General features: G+C 37.2%; 1 protein-coding gene across 25 annotated transcripts in view; it reads left to right on the forward strand.

The window, feature by feature from the left end:
* METTL8 (methyltransferase 8, tRNA N3-cytidine) overlaps positions 1 to 25643 on the forward strand; it is a 50751-nt gene that overhangs the window by 21217 nt on the left and 3891 nt on the right. For 11 of the 25 annotated variants that reach the window (XM_068948624.1, XM_068948617.1, XM_068948619.1 and 8 more), the window contains 5 exons: positions 1282 to 1345; positions 1680 to 1819; positions 4918 to 5024; positions 5114 to 5179; positions 6806 to 8908. In XM_068948624.1, the coding sequence (XP_068804725.1) occupies positions 1282 to 1345; positions 1680 to 1819; positions 4918 to 5024; positions 5114 to 5179; positions 6806 to 6996 (568 nt within the window). In that variant the 3' untranslated portion in view covers positions 6997 to 8908. Of the gene's footprint in view, positions 1 to 1281; positions 1346 to 1679; positions 1820 to 4917; positions 5025 to 5113; positions 5180 to 6798; positions 8909 to 9938; positions 10541 to 11195; positions 13769 to 25643 lie in introns of those variants that run through there. The other 14 variants (XM_068948630.1, XM_068948631.1, XM_068948632.1 and 11 more) reach the window with 7 other exon arrangements.

The raw sequence follows: 25643 nt of genomic DNA on the forward strand, positions 1-25643 counted from the left end.
CTACAAAGAAATTCTGCCTAGGTTTGTAACATAACTTTAAAACTGCCTCCTTCCACCCCCCTACCCCCCATAAAAATTAAGTCACTGCTTTTTAACACAAAGCATCATGAAATAACCATCCGGATCAAGCTATGTCTTTATTTTAAATTGGCCTTCCACAGAGCTTTTATTCTGCTTTAAACAAAAAAAAAAGAAAAGAAAAAAAGAACCTACACCCTAGCAAGTCAGCTAGGGTTAGTAGCTTGACCTTTCCCAAGCAACAGACTGGCTCCAAAGCCTAGCTGCTTGTCCTCATCCATGACAAAGATCTAAGCTCACAGACCCTCATGGCGGTCACAGACCTAATTAAATTTTTGTTCAGCCCTAAGGATGGGAATATATTTTGGTCCACAACCTGATGAACCCTCAGAGACAGGTCACTTACTCACCTGTGTATACTGTGAGATCTTACAGGCATTGCTGTATTTCTCCAGTTTCCTTTCTAAAGGAACCCTGTATCCAAAATCTCCAATATTTTAGAGGAGAGTAACTGATCAGGAGTTGATCATGAGATTGTCCCTCAGTTGGGTGTTGAGGGCTTTGCTCACTTTCTTTTAGATGGGTTTTCAGGAGGTGAGAAAGACTTCTCCACAGGGTTATTAGTGTCTGATGCGCAGCGCAAGGAAATTTGCAGCTGGCTTAGTCATGAATGGGAGGAAGAGAAGACAGTGCTACAGGAAACTTCTATTCATCTTGGTTATAAAACAGAGAGGATAGTGGAGGGAAACAACCAATACTGCCTAATCTAATCGAAAGCACAGTAGGTGGCACTTGGGAACCCAAACCTCTTCAGAACCGTGCATGACTTTTGCGGCCCTGGAAAAAAAAAAAAAAAGTATTGCTAATTAGCCTGCTTACATGGGCTAGTGATAGAGACTTAGTGCAATGCTTCTGTAAGAAAATGTGACCTATTTATGTGTATTTATGTAATACAGCACTAGGACGTTGCCATCAATCCTGACAGCCCTCTGTGACCGTCTTTCTTTTCCTTTCCACTTCCTCCCTGACAAGGCTATAATTCTTCTTTTTATACTAACTGCCTGTTGGTATTCTTGTGAATCTGTCTGCCCTATTGGTTCATTACAACCTATGTGGCTTTCCATGTGCTAGACATCAATAAGGCATGCTTGATCAAACCTGCAGAGAACCCCAAAGGGCCGTGTGTGGTTCCAAGACCAGTGATGTAGACTTTCATCTTTTGCAATAATAATTCTTTAAATGATGTTGGTTTTGTTTTCCTAGCAATACACCTGGTACCTTTCTATACTGTTGTGATTTTGCTTCAGGAGCGGTGGAGCTGGTAAAGGTAATTCATATGCTTACTTCAGAGTACCTTATAAGCCTGTAATTCAGGAGGCTGCCAGGAAGCCATCTTCATGAAAAAGAACACGAATGGCTTTGACAGCTTTTAACTGAAGTTTTCAATATTCCAAAGAACAAAGTCTTACTCTGTACAAGAGAGGAATGAATACCATCAGTGAGCTTGCTTCTCAGCTTGAGCAAGAGACCAGACAGAATAGGCTTTTATATGAAATGTTTTACAATACTGAATAATTGAAGAAAAAAAGTTTCTTGAGTCATAGTAAACGTATTAACTACTACTATTCTCTCTGTGCCTCTTTTCATCTTTTTCCTGACAGTCACATTCGTCCTACAATTCAGCCTGGTGTTTTGCCTTTGTTCACGATGTGTGTGATGATGCTTTACCCTATCCTTTTCCTGATGAGATCCTGGATGTCATTCTCCTTGTCTTTGTGCTCTCTGCTATTCATCCTGACAGGTAAATGAAGACTAAAGGGCAAAGCAAATGGGTTAAATCTCTTTTATCACTAGGGGTTTTCAAGAATATCAAAGGAAGATGATGAATCTTTAATTTATTATTTAGTAAGCTATGATATATATAAAACAAGGTATTTTAAATGCTGTTTCACAGTTTTAGGCTGAGAGAGAGAAACTGGTCAGACTACTTCATTAGTGTCCATCAAAATAAAATGAGTATGTTCTAACAAAATACGTCTCTATTAAAACTGACAGTGCTTCAAGAAAATTACAAATTCAGAAACAGTCTGCTAGTCTTTCAAAAGGAAATTATTCTTCATGATCAAAAGCAAACATTCTTGATTTAACATCTTACAATATATTGATGAAAGATTTAGGTTTCTGATTCAGCCACACACAAATGCGTACAGGCTGGCCTCTTAAACCAAAACACATTCAGAATGGTGTAGCTTGTTTGGGTTAGGAGAACTAAATATAATTTTCATGCGTGGTATTTTGTTGAGAGCTATTAGCCTTATTACGAATGCCTCTCAATGTCTAATGAACCAAACTTCATGGCTGTTAAAACTGGCTAATTTTGAAAATACACTTTCTAATGGGAAAAGTGCAAAAGAGTGCATGCAAGTTAAACTACTTGACTTTTCCTTTAGCTAGACCATACAAAGGGAAGTGCACGCCCTGTGTGTGATAGGGCATTTATTGCTTTAAGAATGTCATTAAAATGGGCTTGGCAAACAGAACAATATTTGCCTAAATCGGAGGCCTGTTTCCCTCCCTGCCTGCCTGCCTAAGTTATTAATGATTAGCTTTACAGAAAAATCTTTCCCATATAGGATATTGCTCCTTCCTGTTTGTTCAGAGATGAGCATATGAGTCATGCAATGCCTGGGTCCAGATTTCAAAAACAATTCAAGCAGTAGATTTCAGATCTTTGTAACTGCAGTGATGCAGCCAGGAGAAAATTGGACAATAGAGACCCATTCATTCAATCACTTTGCCTGTAGAAGCAGTAATCAGATGTTCTGTCAGAACTTCTGTGGCTCTTTTTCTGTTAATCATTTGAGAATAAATGTATTTGTCTGTCTTTCTCCCTATGTTAGCAGCCAGAGGCTGACATGGATATTTTTTGCAAGTATGCATGCATGTATGTATGTAAAGATACCCGTATAACTATCTGCGTGATAAACTGCAGTTTCTAAAGGTTTGTGAGTCATTGCACTCATCTTCTAGAATTAAAACGACTCTATAAAAGACAAATATAATCCAGCCCCTTGTTGCTCAGTATACAAATATTAAAATTTTGAAATGAGGAAGATTGGAAAAGAAAACCAAGAGAGTGGTGGTGCAGAACTTCAAATATATGTACTTAGGAGACCTGAAAAACATGTGTGAGAGGTGCACAGTTCTATTCAGCACTACTGTTACCTAGTGATTTCTCTTTGGGCTCTATTTTTGACAGTTACTACTCTTGTATCTAAAAAGTAACACACTTGTCTTCTGCTAGCAGTCCCCTCTTAAAGCTGGTCTCAAAATTTGAAAGATATTAAGCTTTCCTCATGCTATATGATTAATGTGGTCTAGTCCTAAAAGATGAGATTTCTCACAGCACTCTCACTTTTTAGGCAGGTACATTTTTCTGTGCACAAAACTTAGGTTTATGTAGGCAAAGTGTGTAGTTCTGAACGTAACTACCTTTCTTGAGCAGTCCCTTATTCTTATGTGGGCTACCTTTTTCTATTTCGTTGCCAATGTCGTGCATGAAAAATGAGAACTTTTAAGACACTTGGTTTCTTCTGAGGAAATCCCATGCTCAAAAGGTGTATGCTCTTTTTTTTTTTTTTAGATATGTTATTATTTTCTGCTGAATTATCCTCTAATTCAGCCCCCTAAAAGTCAAGATAGGATGTCTACACTGCTGTTACATGAAGACCAAATTGTGTTAGTGTTTGAGCTCTGAAATGTTTCTGGAAAGGGAGAAAGCGGACCAATGTGCAGGAGCAGTGTAAGGATGTTCTCTTGTTACGCAGTAATGGTATGCTGGGCTTGCACATTTGAGGAGGATTTTGTTTTCTCTAGTTCTTTTCAGATACAGCACCGTGCCTTTCCTATCCATTAAATTACCCTTCCTCTGGTTCCATATCTCCCTCACTGCCAATCTACTTCTCTGAGGGAGGAAGGGTTGAATTAGGCTTGGGAGCTCTTCTACTTTGCTGCCTGCCAGGTGCATGTGGCCTTTTGTGGTCTTTTGTGAACGTGCAGAACCTGAGTCCTGTATGTTTTTTTGAAAGAGTCGAGCATTATTGATTAGTAAGGTGCTTTGCAGAATAATGCAAATGTATTTGTGAGAAGCTCCAAGGCAAGCTAAATAGAAGGAAGAGAAGGAAGATACTCTGATCTAGAGAAGGGGAAAGAGTACGGAGTATGATACTTATTCCTAGAATACATACGGCTGGCTGGTGTGGTCTTGATAAGGAAGAGATGATGTTACATATGGCCAAGATGCATGAAAGTTTCAGCATTTTGGAGGTTGTAGACTTTCCTCCCCTAACTGCTAATATCTCCAGATGAAATTTTACCAGATTCCCTTCTTCAGGACTCCTCTTTCCATTCTCCACAGTTAGGTATTCAGGTGCTGACTCTGTGTGTGATAATTACCTCCGTAAAGAACTTAGATTTATCTGCCTTCCAAGCCCTTGATTTTGCTGTGTACAGAGAGAGGGCTCAACCTAGCTCACCAGTGAACATAGCTAACGTTTCATTCATTGTTTGTCATATATCTGCCTGGCTCATATGACCCATATACTCAAAAACTATGTTTTAATCCATCCTTGAGATTCTGTTTAAAGGAAGGAAAAGGACTCCTCCTTTTTTCTTTCCAGTTTATAGTCTGTAATACAGTTCCTTACAAATTTTTGCCGTAGGCTTTATTTGTAAAGAGTTCTTCCTGTTTGCTAGTGTATGGCCTTTCCATAGTAAATATAGACACATCTTCTCACTTTAGTTTCAGAAATCTATATATATTCCAAGCATCTAGAGAAAAAAAAAAAACCCAAACCGTTTTATTTGGAAATTTCACCAGTATTCCATCTATTTTCTAAGGATGCAAAAGGTTGTAAATAGATTGGCTAAACTACTGAAACCTGGAGGAATGTTGTTATTTCGAGACTATGGAAGATATGATACAGCTCAACTTCGTTTTAAAAAAGGTAGCTACTGAGTATTTTTGTATTTTACTGTTTATTTTAAACTCTCTTTGAAAACAATGACATGATTTTTTACTGTTTTAATTTCCTAGGTCATTGTTTGTCCGAAAACTTTTATGTACGAGGAGATGGAACCAGAGTTTATTTCTTTACCAAAGGTATGGAATGGTTTAGTTTTATAGGAAGTGGTGAGTGTCTCAACAAAAGCTCATCTTCAAGCAGAATTTTAAAGTCTTTTTTTTTTTTTCATTCTCTGCTTTTAAAAAGCCCAAAGCTAGCTTTTGTGAAAAAATAGTTCCCTTCTCAGACAACAGATTTTTTTGACCTGACTATGTTGTTACAGAAGCTGGAGCTTATAAATAAATTATTTTTATTTAGCTGCTTTCTGTCTCTTTCTCTGGCAAGACACATTTTCTTTATAGCAAAGTCATTGCATCAGATCTGTGAGCTTAGAAAATTACAGTAGCAGAGCCACAAAGAGGGCACAAAATCTGACCAGTAAAATATGTGTAGTGTGGTGGTTGACTTCTCCTTCTAAATTCTCAGATAGAGAGAATCATTTGAATGAATGAAAAAATGAATAAATCATTTTTTGCAATCTGTATGTGATTCCCCACCCCACCTCCCACCCCCTGCAGTAAGCAACACCAAATCTGAATTAGTTTTAAATAATTTGGACTGGATTTTGGTTATCCTCAGGTTCACCAGGTGCGGTTGTCTTGCATGTTGCCATCTCCTGATTAAGATGGCCATGAGATCCAAATTGAACCTATAAAAAGCTTCTTGTTAATAACTTTCTCTTAGCTGTTGTTAATGACACACTCCAGGAAAAGCTTTGCCTCTTCTTATTTGATCCAGAGATCTACGAGATTGCTTGCAGCACTGGAATTTCTCTTTTTTTATGCATCCTGTATCTAGTGAGATTCTCAAATACTATAATTTAAAGATATACCTGATGTATTCTTAAATTTCAGATAAACGTGCCTGGAAAGATAATGGGCAGCCATGCAGGCTCTGATATTTTGTTCTGCCGTTTTAGTGAGTCCTGGCTATATGGCTGTTCTTTCTCCAGGAGCTAAACTGAAATTCTTGACTATGGATGACTATTGCCCTTTTCTCTTCCTGGTTCTGTGGGCAGTCAACTTAGTCTGACACACTACGGCCCAACAGCTGAAAATTGTAAAAGTGAGCGTTACACTACTTTTCTTCTCCACAGCCTAGACTGTAAACAATAGAGGTGGATCAGGATTTCTCCTAGCTGGGGTAATTTTTGAGGTGAGAAAGACGATCTAGGATATATTTGGGAAATCGCTTGAATTCCAAGAGCCTTCTCAGTTTTTGAAATTTTATTTTGTGCTGACTCATGAAAAAGAAGCTTAAAAAAAGTTATTCAGTTGTGACTGTCAAGGAGATAATGATTGTCATGGATGTGTGGATTGGCAGATGAAATAGCTTTAAATCAATATTATGGAAACAGTGACCAAGTAGTGCATATTTGTTTTCCTCAGCTCTAGCATATCTGATTCCTCTAAGAAAGGGGATCTGTGAATGCCATAAATAGTAACCTATGTGCTTTGGGTCTCAGCATGACATTTCTTCTGTAATATAAATTGAAAACTATGAAAATGGATTTCTTAACAGAAGACTTCTTACAGGCAGTTTCCTTGATCTTTCAAATAACAAAACAGAATTAGTTCCATCTTTGAATGAACTGCAATTTTTAAATTACTACATTCTACAAATGTATTTTTTTAATTATATTAATTCTTCATTTGAGAAAACAGATGAGGTATGGCACGTGTTCACCTTGGCTGGATTAACTGAAGTACAGAATTTAGTTGATCGGCGATTGCAAGTCAACAGGAAGAAAAAAGTCAAAATGCAGCGAGTCTGGATACAGAGCAAGTTCCAAAAACCGTTGCTGCTATCTCTGAGTAATCCCGAAGAAACTACCAAAAGGCACCCTTATGGCTAAATAAGCCATAAACTCCAGAAACTGAAGGAAATTTGAGTACGTATATTCCCTATAAATCTTGTATTAGCCACTGAAAAGGAGAAAAATATTGAACTGAGACTCTTCCTTGATGTTTTGTAAATGTACATATTTGTAAATGATCTGGAAAAAAATGCATCTCTCACTTCTGCTTTATATATAGTAAAGGGATATCTATTCATAACTGACCTTGAATTATTTTACTTCCTTGTATGGGAATAGTCAATAAATACCAACTTGTATCCAATTCCTGTTGAAATTCACGGTATGTTAAAAAGTATTAGACTGAAGCAGAATTGTTTCAGAGGTTTAGAGAATCAGAATATTTGTTCTCACTGTCACTACAAGGCCTGCTGTCTTAATTTCTGAGTAATGTCTCCTTTAACCACTGTGTCTTGCAACTATGTTTCCTCTTTTGGAGGAAATTTCTTGGTGCACAAACAATGAATCGTTACCCTGAGCCTTCTTCAGAAGGAAGGTTCTGACAACATCTCTTTCTGATTTACGTTGAAGTTGTTATTTCATACTAACTGCGTGCGGTATATATGTGGTTCATAGGTGTCAGGTTAGTCAGTGATTGCCATCCTCCAGTGTGTCTGGCTTATTTCTCTGAAGTCTTCACTTTCCATCTACATGCTCATAACAAACATCCTAAACTCAGCTGTGTGTAACAGCTAACACATACATCACGTTTGAAGTGCCCTAAGATGCTGCCAGCTGGACATCATCTAGGAAAGGATTACCAAAATGCCAAAACAGTGCCTAAACCAAATATTCACCATTTGCCTGGATAAGTAGAAATACTATTTTTATAATACATATCAGAGACACTAGAGGGAAGATCAAAAAGGGTAATCCAGTGTACTTATTAGTATTGTTATGGGATAGTGCAATCAACGCTAAAATGGCTGTATACATGAGAGCTGAGATATTTTTGGTGTTTACAGAGAGAGGTGAGTTTCTTAGGGCTTGAGTTTTAGAAACAAGACACCATGATCTTCTGTTGATGCTATGGAGAGACGATAAAAAGGCAAAAATACACTAATATTTCAGATGCTTTTAAGGAGAAAACCAAAATGCAAACACTGTTTTCAGAGGTAGACCATGATGCTGAGACATTTGAACTGGTATTAAAACATGCCATATCTGCTTATTTAAATGTAGTTTTTACAATCACTTAACCACAAGGAAGAGAGGACAAGAATCAGGAGTCTGCATTACTTTAACAAGGGTATAGAATACATACAATTGAGAACATGCAGTTTTGAGTGTCATTAATATAGTGATGCTATCAACATCTCTTTCCTTTTTAATCTGAAGGGTAAGCACATCACAACTCACAACCCATTTTTTTGCCAGTTGTTAGCTGCTAAGCTAACGGGTTGTCTTCTAGAAAGAAAAAAATCTATATTTGACTGCCTAAGTATCTTCATCATATTTGACAGTATGCTTATTTTCCATAAAATCAAATACCCTTTCAAGAGTTCAGGTGCAATAAGGGGTCTTTGAAGGTAGGATCTGATCCTGTGTTTCTTGTATATTCTAAGCTTCCACTAGAGTAAGATGCTGTTTTGTTTAAATGGCTTAGGAAGCTTTGAGGTATAAATCAGATTAAAGCTGAAAAACATCACGGCGTTTCTTCAGACTCAAAGTTTTAGGATACTGCAGAGTCTGCATGGGAAATATAAATAAATATATGCTTATATTTTAAGGAAGTTGTTACCCTATGCTATTAAGTGTGCTTTTTGGTATGCATAGCCCTGAGTCTAATACAAAGCATTTTCAGTTGTGTAATTTTGCCAGGGGTTGATAGTGGTGATAAGCTCTGGAGTATCGTAAAATCTTACTCATGTGTGTGATGTAGATTTTCCATAATAAAATAAAATTCTATTTACTTGGACTCGCACACTGATATGTTGGTTCTGGCGGGATTTTAATATGCTATGTTAATTAAACAGAAATGTGACCTCAGAAGAAACCAAACCCTGACTTCTCTTATGGCCTTGAGCAAAATTGGCTCTCTCTGTTCCACACCTTATAGCCTATGTATTGCCTGAATAGTGCCTGTTTTAAAAGTAGTAAGATCAGCTACTATTTGTAGGGCTGTAGAATATCCACTGTAAGGTGAATTGTAACTAGTCTGAACCGTTGTAATGTTGATAAAAGGGGAAACAGAAGAAGACGCATTTTTTTTCCCAGTAAGAACTTGAAACTGGACAGGACTTTGTCTTTTTAGCTTTGTGAAACTTCATTTTTCAAAAAGCTTACTCAAGGGTATGTTTTTTAAAAAATATTTTTAAATAATGTATGCTACTTGGGAAAACCAATGCTATAATATTGCCAAAAGAAAGGCCAGCAGAATTATCGAAATAAGAGAAGGAAACGCACTTCAGACAGTTATATTGGGAATGAAGTTTTTAAAATGGCTTATTGATTATTTATTTATGTGAAAAGAAATAGTGTTACAAACAAAATGTGCTTAGTTTAGAAAAAGGATTCAAGTTTTACATTTAAAATCTGAAATTACTTTTGTATTGGATATGTGTGCCTGGGCTCTTGAATGGAAGCAAACAGGTTTTTTTTTTCAGCATGACTTCCTGTGCTAGTAAAGCAGACTTGCGATTAAAAATACCATCTGCAGAAGAGTAATAATGTTAGAACTGAGCTTTGTCTTCATTGACTTTGGCTTGTTTTTATCAATAGTGTTTACTTCTTGCCCATGTCCACACATGTTGCATTACATTCATGTATAGGGGTACCTGAGAATGGTCTTACTGGTTCAGACCAAGGATTCATCTGTCTCATGGAGATATTTACTGTAAAACTGTCTTTTGTACACAGTTAACAAAGTGACCAACCTTCTTTCTTATATTAATTCTGAAGTATCTAGTCAATAATAACTCATATAAAAATGTTTTTTCTAGCAAAACCACGCCAAGTGCTTGTGAAATACCTGCAAATCTGTTGACTCTCAAGAGGACAAACAAAATGTGGGGCAAACGGGTAGAAAGCAGGAACTCAAGTGACACAACGGAAAAGTTTTCTGTTGTCTTAGGAACTGCTGCATTTGTATTTTGTCTTTTGAATCTGACTTGGCTAATCAGCAGATTCTCCTATTTAATAAGAAATAAAACATGGAAGAAAACATCCTGAAATTTGTGTTAAGCACAAATAGAAATCACTCAACATAGGTTTTACGGCTTTATTTTGATTTGTGTTGTGATCTTTATTCACTGCTGTGGTTCACTCTGTGATATGCTCAGATATCTCTTATTTCCCTCTGTTCCTATGCACAATGGACAATTAAGCAGTTTCCACTGTATACACAAACATTTGCAGTAAAGATTGCTGGTTAGGTAGGTTATTTGTAGGATGGAAGCAAGGCAGTTTTATTTCTTCAGTATAGAACAGATTGCTTTTTCTTTCTGTGTGAATGCAATGAATTGTATAGATGCTCAATCAATATAGTGATATTGGCCATTTTTTATTATTTTAAACCCAATATACATTAAAGTATGGTATGTGTAAAAGCTGTGATAATAATAGACATTTCCTATATCAGCCGTTCTTTTTTTTTAAGACACCTTCATAATGGGTGGTTAAACAGCCTTGGAAAGAAACCATATATGCACATTATATAAATATTAGATATTTTAATTGTTAGTCAGGTCACTGGTTTTAAATAACATTTCTCTATTTGGAACAAAGATTAGATATTTGATTGTTTGGACAGACTGGCAGAGCAAAGAGAATGGGATACAGAACTGAACAGGGAAATTAGGAACACGACGCTATGGGCAACATAGGGAGGAGGTGTGTAAAGGGGGACAGTGTGACGGTGAGGACGCTGGGCCTAGGAACCAGTGAAATGGAACGAAGGCGGTGAGAGGAAAAGGGGGACTGATCTGTCAGAAAAATAGGGTGAAACCTGGGCCAAACAAATTGAGGTAAGGATTTGAGATGGAAAGACCCATTTTCAAGGGCTGTTTCTCCCAAATGTTACTGGACTTCATATCTTAGTGGAATATTACAGGTTTTACTTTCATTGATATGTGCACAGTGTATTTCAATTTATTACCAAGATGGAATGTTTCATTTGTTGTAGTTTATGTGTGCTATGCACGTGTGTTTGCAACAGTGCAGGTAGGTTTATGATACACCTGCTTTTGCTTTTTCCTTAGGGAAAAATGTTTTTACCTGCTTTCAAGCAGAACTCTAAAGTGACAGCAGCTACAATCCTAACTTCTTGGGAAGCAAATAGAGAGGAAAAAAAAAAAAAAAGAAGTCATCTCTGCTCTCTGGTTGTATGCAGGCAAGGTAGGACAATTAAATTTACTCCGTATGTTCTGATGTCCCATTTAAATCCAGACCATATCTGCAGATTATCACCTTGAAGCGCCTTCCAGTCTCAGTTTGTTATGCTTGCATCTGTTCTACAGAATTTAAATGAATTTGTATAAACTAGAAATACAGCTTACAAGGAAAACACAGCTGATCAGTAGTCTTTAGGCTTTATCTGGGACTAGACAACTTAAAGCAGGTATCTCTTTAATACTTTTATTATTTTAAAACAACAGACAACCTCAAAATCTCAGAGTTACAGAGGAGCACTCATCCAAAGGCCTGAAAATTTAGGTGGTTCTTCAAGGTATAATATATTACATCAACAACATTAAACCTAGTATTTCTATGACAAAGCTTTGTACACCACGTTAGCCAAAAGAACCTTGCCTGTTGCCACTGTGAAGAAGCAGTGAGCAACAAGATGGACGCACTTTCAGATGATGTCATATTAAGCAGGTTATTACAAATTTGAAGGGAATCTGAAAGATCCACAAAAGCAAGTGAATTAGTTTAATAGCCGCTACAACCAACTGCTCACATACACAAGTTAATAAATATTCAAAGAAAATATGAGTATTCATACGTATTGACACTAAATCAATTTTTGACTTAAATAAAAACACAAAATTGGTGTATGCTGCCAGTTATAAAAACAACCTCAATGTTAAAAGGTATAAATACAAAGTTTAAAAAATGAGAATCCTATATAGCTACTGCATAAATCCAGTGTATAATCTCTATAGTGGGTCCCATTCATCTAGATAAAGATGTAGTAGAAATACATGGTGAAAGTTCCTAGAAACAAGGAAAAAAACTTTGTATGAAGGCAGGTTAGGAAAATGAATGATAGACAATGTGATAATGGCATATAGCAGTATGTATTAGTATTTAGAAGGTCCACTTTATCCCTTTATGCAATAGTTGGCAGGCAACAAATTTACATTGATAAAAGTAATATTTAATGTATACACTATAAATAATCCAAGGAATCACAATATTCATGAGGCTAAAAGATTGATGAGTTATTAAAAAGGGGTTATGTGAGGTTTGACATTTTTATATGTGTATGTGTGAGAGGGAAATCTGCATATTTACTGTGTAAGACTTTAAAACGCCTTTCTCCAATAAACAAAAGGACTGCAACCTTTCTCCAGTTTTTCTGAGGTTCTAACATTGCTCGGTAGCAGAGATGGAGAATAAAGCTGAATACCAAATTGGTCGGGCGGGCAAATTTTACTGAATTAAGGTAGAAATAGGAGAAAAAAAATTAAAGAAGGAGCGTACTAATTAGTGTGACAACATGTAACAATCTGTAACAATCATACAGAAGTTAGTATTTCATAGAGAATGACAAATTCAGTGCAATGCCTGACAGAGAGGGAAAGACATCAGTCTTAGCACACTTCCCTGTCACTTATCACAATATCACTGTAAATAGGCATTTGGACTAGCTAAAAGCTAAGGAATAAAAAGAATTGATTTGCTAAAAGAACACACAATTGATGAATTATGCTTAGGTCAGGCTGGCTGTATTGGAGGGCTCTGTTGCAGAGCCAACATTCATTTTCTCTTTCTTTAGTGTCAGGCACGCTCTGGCCTCCATTTCCTCCCAAATAACAAGTGCTCTTTAAATGGAGGAGCTGCATCTTTGAACTTGAATAAAAGGGTGGTTGTGCAGTGCAGGATTTAGCAGATGGACTTAGGGAATCTGAACCTACTACTAGTCTTTTATGCAACACTAGGAAAAGCGTAGTCACTTTTAATGACTCTGTTTGCTACATACTCTATTAAGCACAGTAGTCAGATGTCATTCTGAGGAATCGGGCAGCTTAGTTTCCAGTGACATTGATTACACTCGCCAGTGAGAGGATGAGAAAGAATGGTGGGTGGAGAAGTGAAAATACAGTGTGAGGCATTTCCAGGAGGAGGTTTGCGTTCCAGCACTTGCATGTGGGTGACGATCCCTCCGCGAAACAATTTTTACTCTAAAGTGGAGCTGGGCTAAATCTTCTACCTTCACTTCAGGTTTAATCCCCATCCCTACAAACTGCCGATGCAGCCTTTAGTTAAGCAAGTATTTACTTAACATGAAGAGAAAATAACAGTAGCTAGACTCCATCTTTAACTGTGATTTCACAGAGAGAGACCCTGGCATATTAATCCCTGGCCTAAACGGGTGTGATTCTCAAAGATACCAATGCAAAGCCTGTTTACACAGGGGCTGAGCTAAGCCCAAAGGTGATACACGATGCAGTTCAAAATCGATCATTTAATCCTTTCTAAAATTTTGTGATCTAACAACCAAAGAAGTTTGTGTTGATAAAAGGTGGTGTGCCAAAGCTGTGATTGTCACTGAACATGATTTGTTTTGAAATAAAAATTATGACAAACACACTAATGATCTTATTCTAAATAAATCAAATGCTTCATCTTTTTATTCAAGAGCAAATATTAGTGAGTTGAATAAATACTCAGTGATAGTTCCCAAACGGTGAAATAAGGTCTATTTTTAATTTGGAAACAGCCTAAGTTTGCTTATACAAAGAGAGGGAAACAAAATCATACTGGCAATAAGTCTATATTTTATTTTACTGACGTTTACACAGAATCAATTGATATATTCAGCAAGAACCTTGTTTTTAGTTTCTTTTCATTTTGCATGTACTTATTTTAATAACAAATGAGAGCAGATGAAAAAGGAAACTACATGGCAGACAGTCTGCAAAGCATGTAAGTATTATTACATCTTTTAAGATATTTAACAAACTACTAGACTGTGCTCTTTTCTTCTTACATCAATTGGCTTGAGGCAAGGTATCAGAAATAGTAAATATTTATTTTGCTTTGAAGCAATTAATGTTTAGTAAAGTGCCTCAAGGTTAAATCTGAACGAAAAATCTTTGAATCCTTTGACCCAGATTCTTACATCATTTATGTCAAAGTCCAGAAGACTCTTAAAGCCTGTGGAGTTGCTTCAAGATGTAGACTAGTTGCTTGCAATTAGAATCCAGATTAACAGGTACCCAATATTCTTTATAACAAGAAAAATGCAGATATAATGGATAAAAAAATAGTCTATCGGGAAGACCATCTACATGAATCTCACTAAAAAATTCAGTCACCTGCACAGAGACAGTAGCTTTTGTTCACTACTCCTTTTATTTTGCTTTAAGGACTGAAATTCATTTTGGGTTTAAGATGCTCATGTTTTTGTGTTTGTATTTTAGTGTAGGATAATCAGACTTTTTTTAGCTTACAACATTCTCTAATGGGTAGCATTATGAAACCTGACAGTCAACCAAATAAATGCGATTGGTTAAGATAAGTATTTTAAAATCAAATTGTTTAAGGTGTTCATTTTTGCTATGTATCTCTCACTCAAATGCTTGAGAAAGCACCTGTGAGAAAATGTGCCTATTTCTAAGCTTAACAGTTTTTTGAGGACCAGAAGAAAAAATCTGAGAAGATCAAATGAGAATCAACAATGAGGGAAAAAATGGCTTTTTAAATATATTGTCAGGAACTGAAAAATGCGTATTTATTTTTCCCTGTGTTTTCAGATTTCATAGAAATCTATGTTGTTCCATTACCAGGAGACTTTGCATATTGGTATGTGTTTCCAAGGAAATACCAGTAAAGCAGTCGGATTTAAATTTACATTATACTTTGGGCTCCCATTTTTTTCACAATTGTGTAGTCTCCTTTTCCTTAATCAGTCTATTAGATTTAAAAAAGAAAATAAAAACAATAACATTATTTGAAAGCCATAGGTTTTACGTGGTAATACAGGCAAATATTAACTGGGTGTTGTTTCCAGTGGATTTTCCTTTCATCTGTGAGATCAAGAATGGTACAGTTTATCTACTGTGTTACCAACGTTTTTTTTAGTAGAGGCATAGTCTATGTATGTTTGTGATACTTTGTATCGTTTTCACATTCTTGTTTCCATCTACCCTTACTTTTGGGGTTGTATTAATAAAGCTTTTGGAGATTCTCAAGTGGAATGTGCTAAGTATTTCTATTTGTTTTCATAAAGTGAAAAAATACAAAGTTTAACATAAATCTCCACATGTAACTACATGAACAGTGACAGCTTCAGGCTTCTTGCTTTTCATCCACAGCTTACTAGGCGAGATCAGCAATGATCTCTTGCAAGTTCTCCCCAGAGGAGCCTAGAGCGACCTTTTTAATCTGTGTGAGAGTGCTGCCAAATATTTCAGTGCCCCCTGAATTTTTGTGAAAAAACCCAGTTCTTGCCAAAGAGAAGCCCAAAGGGCTTAGATAAATATATATATATATATGAGAACATAGGGAACATCAGCAGTCTGGGAGGTAGAGACGTGAAAATTGGCAGGCATCCAATTAAAGAAAAGTCCAGGCATGAGAGAAGAGAAATTCTGTAAAGAAGCATTTAACAGAAGTTAAAAGAGAAAGGTTGTATGCCTACAAGTTCTTCCTAAAGCCAATAATGCTATGGCATGAGAAGTAAAAGAAAGGTTATTAATGGGCTTTCAGATTTTGGTCTGGAAAAGAATATAAGCCATAACTTTCCTATTTGGACTTTCTAAGCCCTTTTACATAAGGGGCCTGCTGAGGATCCAGATTCTTCAGCAGTCAGTATGGGTGCTGAGTCATCAGGAAAGTTGGTCATTTGGTTTTAGGTTTTTAAATGTAGAGGTGAACATTTAAAATCCTAATCTGGAAACAGTAGACGCTCATGCGTAACTTTGGTGACCTGAATGATTTCACTCTTGGCACTGCTCTGTCATAACCTTACCTGTGCCTGTATCATATGTGCTCTTGAAAATCATAGCTTTTATGACAAACAAATATTATTTAGGTATAATAAAAATGAAGGAAAAAATGTAGGAAAGTGGCAGCTTTCAATGTCTTAGCAAGCATGAAAACTCTTGCAGGATCGCTCATGTGCTCTCACTCTACGCAGAAGAGATGGAACAACTAGACCTTGAGGGAGAGAACAGAAGAATATCTAAGTTAAGGAAGAAGGCTTAGGTTTATTTCCTGAAAATGTTAAGCCTTAGAAGAGGTGAACTTTAACTATTTGATTGGGTTATAGCTATTGTCTTCAGGGGATGAAAATACTCAGTTTGTGGCAATCTGCCTGGAGATTATCAGTTCTCTGAATAAATGTTATCAGAGAAAGCTTGTATTAACTTTATCTTTGCAGTTGATAAATTGTAGCAAAACCCAGTACAGTGGTTTGGTGTTTTTTTTTTTTTTTTATTTCTGATAAACTTCTGCACACAGTTGGGAACTGTGCTAAAATAGGACCTTATTTACCACTTAAAATGTTGTGACAGAAAATCAAAATTACAAAAAAGGAAATTCTGCCTTTCTTTTGCTTTCACTATAGATAAATTTGTATAATCCAGTAGCAGTTTCTTCATAAAAAATGAAGTTTTACATTGGTGCTTCAGTACTTTATTATTGCAACAGTCTGTGCCTTCTGTATGAATCCTAGATCCAGGAATGTTTTCTAAGTATTTCCCCCTGTGAAAAGAGGGTGGAAGGAGAGAAGGGAAAGATCCTGTGTGGTTATTAGTTAAGGCAGTGTGACTGAATGCATACGTTACAGTGAGTGGGAACTCACTTCTGTGCCGGGGCAGGCCTCTCAACCACTGCGCGTGCGCTGTGCCACTGAGCTGCACGTGCGCAGGGCTGTGATGCCTGCTGTGTGCATCAGCCACAGAGCGTGGGCATCGCAGGTGCCTGCTGCCCACCCAGGTATCAAGGCCATCCAGGAAAGTGAGGCCTTGAACAAGCTGTGAGGTCTGGTGGGTTGTGCTGGCAGGCCGCGGACGGCCCAGGGGCTCGCCTAAGCTAGGCAAATGCTTCATTGTTTAGGTTGATTACAGTCCAGGTAAGCAAAACTCAAGGTGGTTTTGCATTAAGGGAAGGCTATCCAGCAAATGAATAGCAGCAGGGAGAAAGGCTGTTTTGAGGGAAGATAGTTTTTTCTAAAAACATGCTATCAAACTTCAATCCTGACTATCCACATTGTGTTCCAAGAGCTAGTTTTTGTAAGGAAAGTAACTGGAGACAGAAGTTTTAATGGGGTGCAAAAAGCCTATATGTTAAGCCTATATGTTAAGCTTTGAAGGACTAGCCATTGCATCACCCCATACAGTGTTTCTGTATTGTGGCAGTTAACCTGCAGCTGATTGGTTAGCCAAAAAAGAAGTCATTTCTCTTATTATGAGATGTGAGCTTCAAAATGAGACTGTGCCCTCATTTTCCATGAGAACTTACAACATGCAAAGTTTGTGGTTTTAAAAGTTAGTCAGCCATGTGTGAGTTACAAAACCACAATGAGTTAGAAACTTATGTTAAAATTTGAAATGCATATTTTTATTTGCTTCTAACTCAAAAGCAATCTAATCAGTTTCCTTTCACCTGGTGTAAGACTTAAGAAAGATAGTTTTAAAATAAAGGGGGATTTCTTGTCAATATTATAGCAGGGTGATAACAAGATTCTCTCTCTGATTAAACTAAGGCAGATGATTGCACCGACACTTGTCTTAAAACGTATGTAGTTTGCCCCTAGCCATAGAGTTCTAGTCTATTCACTTCTGTAGCACCTGCTAAACTCTCAGAGCATCTCAGCAGCATGCAGATTGAGTCAAGATCCCTGGGCTCCGAAAGACAAATGCCTAATACTTGACCTACAAGTGAATTTCTGCTGCCTGTGATAGATGTACAGGGCTATCTCAGAAAGCAGTGGTAGTCTTGATTCCTTCCACTAGGAGAAAACTTGGTAAATATTATGTTATCCAGCCCTTTGTAGTAAGTAGGGCTTTCTAACATGTTCTTCGGAAAGGACTGCATCCTACTTTCAGTTATGCATGATATGCCGAAGGTATTGATTTGGGACCTTATTACCACTCTCAATCTTTATTCTAATTCTCCTTATTTCAGATGCTGGCTTTGCACAAGATCAAAAACAATGTGTCGGGTTTTTTTTCTTTTTTAATTGAACTTCATGCTGTTATTTGTCTATTTTACACCCACAACTTTTAAAACACTAGCTATTTCATGTGTGCTACCATGAATATATTATGGATGAGACCTTTGTACAACTTAAAAAAGAGAACGCAGCTGAGATGAAATGTAGATATGGGATCTGACTTAGTGACTGTCTAAAATGTATCCATGACTCAGGCCTAAAATCTGATGTTATGTGATTAGTTACTATGTTTCATCCTTGGAAGAAAATAAACATGGAAAATGCAAAATATTTTCTATATCCATTAAACGCTAATGCTTCTTTTCTGCAGTGGAAGTGGTTTCTCTGTCTTGTCTTTAGCAGTAAGAGATCCCCAAGCAGGTAACAGTAAGGATTCCCAGTAATATCATTTGATTTTTGTTTTCTTGTGGAATTTATTTGCATTTTATTTTGATCTTTTTTTAGTTTGAAAGCTCCAAAGTCTCAGTCATCTCTGTTAATTCCGAAGATGCTGCTTTATGAGCTGTGGTGAAACTAGATTTACATGGCACATGCAAACTATTTGTATGAAATATACTTGTAGATTTCTCTAGTGAATGTGCCAATACCCAAAAAGGGCATTACACCAAATTACGCAAAAAAAAAGGCAAAAAGGACAACAGCTTCCTAGTCAGTGGCCGCTATTATGGAGCATTTAAATTATGCACAAATGTAGTCCCTCTTATAGAGTATCTACATGTTGAATATGTTAAACATGTTAAATATAGCTTTCTTTCCCTTGATTCCTAAATACCCTAGCTCAAGATATAACAAATACTACTCTGGCCTGAATGAACCCAGTGAAAGTTCTGCCGTCAACTTCACTCGAGGCAAGATTTCTTCATAAATAAATTTAATAATCAGGTCTGCAGCTGTTGTATACACTTGTTCAGGTAGATCTGTTGACACTTCAGCCAGCTTAATACAGCATATTATTGGGACACATTTTCTGGACCTTCTTGATATTTGTGATTTTACTCTTTCAGATAGGAAAAAGTGGACTATTTTGGCTAAATGAAAAAGAAAGAGAAAATCATGCAGGTTGAGTATGTCTGTGCATCGTCAGACACACTTTTTAAAATTAGTCTTTCAGTTCTTCTCAGAGGTGCTTTAGTAGAAGATTAATGTTGGTGTTCAGCAGTCACAGGACAGAAGCAGTCCAGAGCTTGTATCTGCTCCTTATAGAAAAGGTCTATAATAGAAGCAGCAGGATGACTTAATACAAAGAATTCTGAAAAAGGAAGCTAAGCTGTTCTGTGTTCTCATTTATTAGACAGAAAGGGAACTGAAGAGTAACCTTTAAGGAACTCAAATCGCACCTGAATAATTTGCATTTAGAAAGGATGTTCCTTTCCCATTCAATTGGTTTATTGAATCTGTGTTAGATTCCTGTAAATGCTGTACAGCTTTTGCATCTCCAGTACTTTGCCTAAATGAAAGACTAACCTTTGGAATGTGGCTTGGGTATATTACATTTATGTTTAGTCTAATAGAGGTGATGAAAGTCTTTGAACGAAATGGCACAAATTCCCTGGTCCTTTAGAAGCAGCCTTAACAACAATTCCACTTGGATGTTAGGAGTGGCAGGAATTAACGTTGTTCCTATACATAGGAACATGCTTCTGCTTGAAACAGCCCTCACAAATTCATGTTTCAGTAATCTTCTATGAGAGCAGAGCATGATGCCAAAGGAGGAAAAACTCAATACACCAATACACTTTTCATTCCCTTGAGGATTAAAAAGAAGGCAAGTGCGTGGAGTAGTTAGCAAGCCTCCCCTCATTTCGATTCTACTGACCTGTCATAAACAAACTTGAAACAAAGCTCATGTTACTGAACAAAAATATTTTGAAAATGAGTGTGTTGAAGAGCCAAGAGGGTTAGTGTGAATGTGGTTGCTCATTTTTTCCCTCTGCTGTACAGTATATTCTTCTTGTAAATAGTGGTCATAAGGAATTTTGCCCTGCAGATCGCACAGAAAACTATGTATCTGTCGGAAGTGTAAGAAAAATCTAGCTGTCTATGAATGTGGGACCTATATGTAATATGCCTATTTCAGTCCCTTTCAGTGTCAGCGTTTCTGTGTAGCTATCTCAGGTATATTATATGCAAAGACTTTATGGATAAGATAGTATCTAACAAGGTGCTTGAGACTTGTAATGTTTTAGGATTTATTTGTGATTTTTGTACAAAAGCAAGATCATACTGAAATCAGACACGAATCTAGCTTGTGGTTTATATTTGGGAAGTGCTTTGTGGGAAAATACCCATAATCACTAACAGCAATTAGGGCTTTTATATTCTACTAAATATATCCAGCATTAGACACTCGATTGTAAGTAGCGTTTCTGAGTTTATTCATAGCAATAACTACTTGCTTGTATTAAGGGAAGATGAGAGTTAAGCTGTGATCCTGAGAAGCAGTAAAAAGCTAATGCTTTTGTGAACTCTGCACTCGCTCTCTCTTTATGAGAACTTAGCAATATTAATGCAATTGGTCTTTTGAGCCGGAGTCTGGCATTTCCTGAGTTATTCTGAACATATGCTAGCCTCAGTCACTAGCTTCCTGGTCCCCAAATAGACTCTTTCTTCCATGACCATGCAGATCTCCTTGCTGAAGGGGTTCTTCTCACCCTTTACCAGGTAAACAGAAAAGGGCTGAAGTTCAAAATGACAGTACTGAAAAGTGAGGGCTACTATAAAAGAGAAAACGTAACTTTTCCCCCCAAACCCATGTACACTTTGCTTTCAACTTGATGAATCCCATCCCAAGAAGCTATCCGGCAAACATCATTCCTGAACATCAGGACCGACAGCCATGGATAACTACCATCATAAAGGACCTCTAAAGCTATGCATAAACAGACGATTCTCAAACAACCTGGACGTTTTGTACCTGTCACATCAGCGAAAGGGCATCTCTGTAATCCTGGAGTTCAGTACAGCCACTTAATTGTAATTGGATGCGAGTCTGACTAAGAAGTTGTCCCATCCTGGTGAATAATAATCTCATCTCAATCACATTTTTTTAAGGCCATGGCTGGGTTAGGGCACTATAATAACTTGCATAGCAATAACTCTGGTACTTAAGACTCATAGCTAATGTAGAGCAATGCTGCATATTCTCAGAGACAGAGGATACTACCAATTTGTCTTCTGTTCCTTGTTGTGCCTTTTCAGAGACTAATAATCAGCATTAGTATCTTAGTCTATTTTCTGAAGGTGCCCCAAGACTGAGACTTGGGGTATCTAAGAGATCTGCCGAAGCTTAGAAGTAAAGCATGTATCATCTAGAACAATGGATCCTTCCACAGTAAAAGAAAGACGGACTGTGTGAGAGCAGAGTTTTCTTTAGGAATGGTTTGTCTCTGTCTTAGAAGCTACAGAAAAGGCATATTTCTTTAATGTCTGGCCGCTATTTTGTTTTTCTATAGATAATGTTATAAATAAATGAATATGTGAATATGTATGTGACCATACATTGTCCTTTACCACTGAGGATCTAAAAACGTGTTTTGGAACAAGGTATGCAGAGGATTTTACAACTTCTTTAGGATTTTTTTTTTTTTTTACTTTTTAATAGCTTGGCATATGAATTTATGAGCATACTATGGCACTGTCATCAAAAAGATCACACTAGCGACTAGAAAAAGGGAAAAAGCGATAGAACTGGCACAAATCTGTATGGAACAAATAAGTTGCATGTATTATCCAGAGCACAACTCCCATAGGGAAGTTATCGTAGGTAGGTATCACACAAATCATGATGAGAGATATCATCTCGTGAAGGACCATTGTTATGGGAAGCAGGTAGTCTCCTTTAAACTAAAAAGTTAGGCATGTGACATTAGTTTTTAGAATGCTAGCAGCCAAAGGAACCCTGTCTGCTGTTAGGCACTTACCCTTACTACTAGAAGCGGAACTATCTGGTAGGAAACTTGGGTGGGATTTTTAATGAAAAAATTGAAATTGTATACGAAGTTGTCTATGTGGATCGTATGGCTGATTTTTGAGGCTTAAGGTTAATTTTAAATTGCAATGAAACAAATAATTTGGCTGCTCGTATGGCCTATGAGCTTTAGTAAATGCATGAATAACAAATACCACCATACACTTGATATATCTGATTGCATGCTATGTTCTCTTGGCTTCCCTAGGTTGCTTAAACCTTAACTGAATTCCATCACTTAAGATAGGCATTGCTTTGACTGTTGTTTCTGTGACAGTTGAATATGAACAGTGAACCTGTCTTTGGAAGGCAGAAAATGAGATGCATTGTCTTTTAGTGGTCAGGTGTGATAGATATGCTCTCTTGTGGGTCTGCATTGAGTCTTATACAAGATTTTGCAAAAGTGAGAATAAGTTTTCCCTGGGGAGACCGATGAGGAAGAAAGGATTAGTACATCTCTCCGTACAGTAACTCCTAATGTGAAATTCTAGCACTATTTATAACAAAGAGAGCTTTGCCACTGACTTCAGTAGGATCAGAATTTTACCCCTAAGGTGCAGTTGTGCTTTCCTGGGAAAGCTACTGTATAAAATACAGCCTCTGCTAGCACATCATCAATGCAATAGCATAGAAAGAGGATAACATTGAATGACATCCATAGCCAATAATAGCTGCTTCAAGCATCCTGTAGAGCAGTGTATTAATGTTAGTCACTGGCTTTCTGGGTTTGTATAATATTATTTTCTTCACAAGTAGATGAGATAGACAGACTTGGGATGAGTTGGAGTTCTTTATAGAACTGTGGTTAGTGCTTTTTTTTTGCACTTTATTTGAAACTCAGCAAAGAATGTCTGATGTGATATATGTTATTTGATTTTTATTAATAAATCACACCATTTATAGCTAAGTAACTTTTAAAAGCCCTTCAAGGCGCTATCTGATTTTTCAGCTCTCATTGCTTGGTTCTGTCTAGCTATGTATTAGCTTCCTATCCCCAGGTCTAGCCTTTTGTAAAGCAGATACTGTTGTGCACACATATCTGTGAGGTATCTTCCACCTCATGAAATAAAGAAGAGACTCATGACTGGGATCCCAGCTTTCGCTGACCCCCGTCAGTAGGTTGTGTGCTGTGGACACAAACAACATCGTAGAGGGTCTTTGGGAAGCGTGTTGCCTACAGGTCATGGATTGAAGACTGCTGCTCAGTCTCTTCCAGGAGAGACTAACATACTCTCTTTTTGATAGGGCTGCTTAACGTTAGCTAAGAAAATAACTTCTTGACATGTTTGCATGAGAAGGTATTCTGTAGATAAAATTGTACTGCATAGTAATTTCCTGCAACTCCCCAGATACTTGTTAAAGCAGTCCAAAATTTAATTCAGCCTCTCCCTATGAAATTGGATCTCTACTTTATACTTCTGATTGCTTCTCTCTGTTGGATTCAGCTGGATTAATGACATGGAAGCACTCGCTCTTTTTCTGAATAGTGTCTGGGTCCCTCCTCACCTTCTGCTGAACTTGAACATACACGTGGCAATAGCAGCTATAATGGAAGCTTCAGTGCACCGTGTAATCTTTTCTTTCAAAGGCAGGTCTGACATATCAGTCTGAGTTTTTTCCTGGCCTGTATTTGATTGCATGCTTAAAATCAGCTGCCTCTCAGATCTAGTAGTATTAAACTCAGCAGTGGCTGTTGTCTACTTTAGCGAAATCTTCTCACTGTAAATGGTAAACTAAGGCTCATACTAAAACTGGACTTGGAATTTCTTTATAATGATCCACCCTGAGAAACTTGAGCTTCCTTGAGTGCAAATAGGAAAACTCTTGAAGGCATGTGCACACAAGGCGGAAAGAATTTAAGAAAGGAAGACAGAGGTGTTTATTGAATAACTTTCCAAAATAAAATGAAAAAAAAAATGGATGTATATCAAAACAGAAAGAAGCAGGACAGTACTGTGGGGTGATAGAGTCCTTTAGGAGTCTGAAAGCAAAGTGGAAGTTTTACTCAAGACTGGGCAAAGTTCTTCATTGAGATATTAGAGGTCACCATCCATAGGTATTCAGCTTGGTACATTGACCACTTCATTGCCTCATTTCATTCTAGTACTTTTCAAGTTAGTTTGCCAAATATCTCCAGTATTTGGCTTCTTATAACATGTGCAATAGATTCAATTTTCCTATTCTTACAGGAGGTTTCTTTAGAAATAGGCTGTGAAATGCCTTATGGATTCAAGCTGTCCCTTAATCAGTCTTGCTGAGGATGCAAGTTTCAATCTTTTTCTCTAAAATATGAACTATGATACCAGATTCATCCTGACATACGTCTGTCAGACCAGTCTGAAAACATTCAGTTATAGACACTTCATTACCAGAATGAGGCCAACAGATTAGAGACAATCTAAAAAAGGGGAATTGAAATATAACATAGATGGGAATGAGAGAATATCTCAAAATAAGGTCATAATGAAGGACTTAAATTGCACGTCTACCCAGACAGCAACTGGGCGTACTCAACATATTGCCATAGTATCTGCATACTGAGAGTGACTTTTACAAATATGCAACAAATGTGAATTGTTTGTGAAAAGAACAGCTATGGGTCAAGATGTAACATAACTTTCTTTGGTTACATAAATGGAGTAAATCTGGAGAACTTTAGAATTCTACTAAGAATTATGGAATAAAATTAAAAACTGTAGACTGGCTTTAAGGGTAGGCCAAGTCGGTGGATACTTACCCTACAGACGTTAGTAGGGACAAGAAAACGATTCTGCAAATACAAATATTTATTATTAGTGGACAGTAATTGGAGAACTAGGAAGCTAATGAGAGAGCGTGGGGAAAAAAATGCTTTTGCCCTCTAGAAAAATAGACGAAAGCTAACACTGCCAGACCATGAAGAAGAATGCTGAGAGCTACTGGGCTGCAGATTCACCTACTGAAAAACACCAAGGCTCAATACTGACCCAAGAAGTGGAAAATATATAACAAAAAATCCTGCACGGACTGAAGAATGCACAGAATCCTTTTCCGTCTCTAGTTTTTATGATTTGTAATTCTTCTGCGAAACACTGCTGGACAGCCATCGAGCAGATTACAAGCAAGAGGTGAATGGATCCGATTTGATCTTTGTGCCTTTTTCATAAAGCGCTGGCAAGACTCAATGTCATTTCTGCATACTGTAGCATGTTTTAGTATCTGCTGTTACTGTCTGGGTTGGTTTGCAGTTTGAGTCTTTAACTTATGACCTTATTTTGAGTTAGCCTTTGATTGTACCCCAGAAGAGTGGATTCACTTGAACTGCAAAATCCCTGTTTGTTGTGATAGTAACAA

The sequence above is a fragment of the Struthio camelus genome, chromosome 6 (genome assembly GCF_040807025.1).
Source record: "Struthio camelus isolate bStrCam1 chromosome 6, bStrCam1.hap1, whole genome shotgun sequence".
NCBI lineage: Eukaryota > Metazoa > Chordata > Aves > Struthioniformes > Struthionidae > Struthio > Struthio camelus.